The 1,980-nt window shown below is 34.2% G+C and overlaps 1 protein-coding gene across 1 annotated transcript; it reads left to right on the forward strand.

Moving 5' to 3' along the window:
* The first annotated feature begins 574 nt into the window (after positions 1-574).
* Positions 575-1,772, forward strand: LOC107475873 (probable xyloglucan endotransglucosylase/hydrolase protein). Its single transcript, XM_016095546.3, has 2 exons — positions 575-858; positions 1,317-1,772. Exons 1-2 carry the CDS (start codon positions 588-590, stop codon positions 1,697-1,699), a joined length of 654 nt encoding a protein of 217 aa, XP_015951032.1. The 5' UTR covers positions 575-587; the 3' UTR covers positions 1,700-1,772.
* The last annotated feature ends 208 nt before the right edge of the window (positions 1,773-1,980 follow it).

Here is a 1,980-nt window from a genome sequence, read left to right on the forward strand (position 1 = left end):
ACTTTTCTATTTGATAATGATTATTCACTATTAATATGTTTGGATTTTAATAAGTTTAATTTTTAATGTATTTGATGTTTAATATGTTTGAATTATTTTTATTGATGTTACATGTTTATTATACTTGTTGAATTTTTAAGATAAAAATTTATTTTTTTTATAAATTTTAAAATCATCGGATATCCAATTACCCGAACCGAATCAATCAATTTTTAATCAATTTGATTTAATTCGAATACATATACAAAAATTTATAAATTAAAACCAAATCAAATCAATTACTTTTTTATTCGATTCTAATTTTACTGTAAACTTAAACTAAACCGACCGTGCTCACCCGTATATCCAAACATAAATGGTGGTCGTTGGATGCTGCTACACATGAAAACGAGGAATAACCGAATAAGACACATCATATTATTCTCTGCCCCTTAATCTCGACCGTACAATAATCATATCGGGAAAAGGTAATCAACATCAACGGTCACAATTCATTCAACAGTCAACACTCCTACAATCTCTCTCTCTCTCTCTCCATTTTGCACCTTCCAAGTTCCAAACACTGCAGAAAACTCCACGAATCAACAATGGCGGATCCAGTTCTTCACCCAGACACTACAAACCCTCTTCATCACCATCAAACACAACCTCTCAAAGAGATCGCCATTGACTACACACCAGAAGCATGCTCTCACTGCCCTAATTCCAACACCATCACCCTCACCTTCGATCACCGCGGCGGCGCCAGGTGGCGCACCACCACTCGCTTCCACTATGGCACCTTCAGCTCCCTCATCCAGTGCCCTAAGGGTAACACCAATGGCCTCAACTTCAACCTCTACCTCTCTTCCTTAGAAGGTATATATGTAATTATATATATATGCTTTTTTTTTTACACTGATTTATGATTTCAAAGTTTGATCTAATAGATTTTTGTATAATTACTTTTCAAATTACACGTCTGACGATATCTTATATTGCTAAGTATCAAAGTTAATAATTTTGATACTACAATTTGATTCTAATAGCTTATACTACAAGTTATGTGATTGGATGATAGTATAGAATACTTAGAGAATTGGATCTTGGAGAAGGAAGTAAGGGTTAATTACTCTTGCATAATTGGTGAAACATGCTTTGAGTTCTTGCTATAGATCAAGGATTATAAAGTTTAATTTGTTATTTTACTTAGTGAAGTTGTTTAGAAATATTTCTTTATTATTTAAGCCATAAATAAAATTTGTTTTTAATATTCTTATCTTTCTATATTATGTATCTATGCTGTTAGTTACGTTTTCTCCTATTATGTTATGCAGGTGAAAAGTCCCAAGATGAGATAGATTTTGAGTTCTTGGGTAAGGATAGGACCATTGTGCAGACAAACTACTTCAGTGGTGGCAATGGCAACAAGGAGAAGATTCACCATCTGGGTTTTGATGCCTCTGATGGTTTTCATGAGTATGTGATCAAGTGGAGTTATGATGTGATAGAGTGGCTCATTGATGGGAAGGTAGTCAGAAGAGAGGAGAAGAAAGAAGGGAAAGGGTTCCCTCAGAAGCCTATGTTCTTGTATGCTTCCATTTGGGATGCAAGCTGCATTGATAATGGGAGGTGGGCAGGGAAGTATGATGGGAGTGATGCACCTTATGTTTGTCTCTATAAAGACATTCATGTCCCTACTAGCACTGCAGTTAAATGATCTTGTGATCTATGATGATCCGGTCTTAAAAGCTTTGTATTCTGTCTTCAATTTGATTCAGCTTTGTATATTACTTCTCCTGTCCAAAAATATTAGTCACTTTTGGGATGTATTTAGATGCAATTTTTTTGTCTAAATACATTCCAAAAGTGTTTTTTTTTTTTCAAAGGAGGAAGTATGTTGTTGCTTGATTTGGTATGCTTTATTGCATATCTTTACCTTGCTGCTCCTGAGCTTCAATAATTGAGGAATGTGTTAAGCTATCATTATATTATTCATTA

This window comes from Arachis duranensis, chromosome 2 (assembly GCF_000817695.3).
Source record: "Arachis duranensis cultivar V14167 chromosome 2, aradu.V14167.gnm2.J7QH, whole genome shotgun sequence".
Classification (NCBI taxonomy): domain Eukaryota; kingdom Viridiplantae; phylum Streptophyta; class Magnoliopsida; order Fabales; family Fabaceae; genus Arachis; species Arachis duranensis.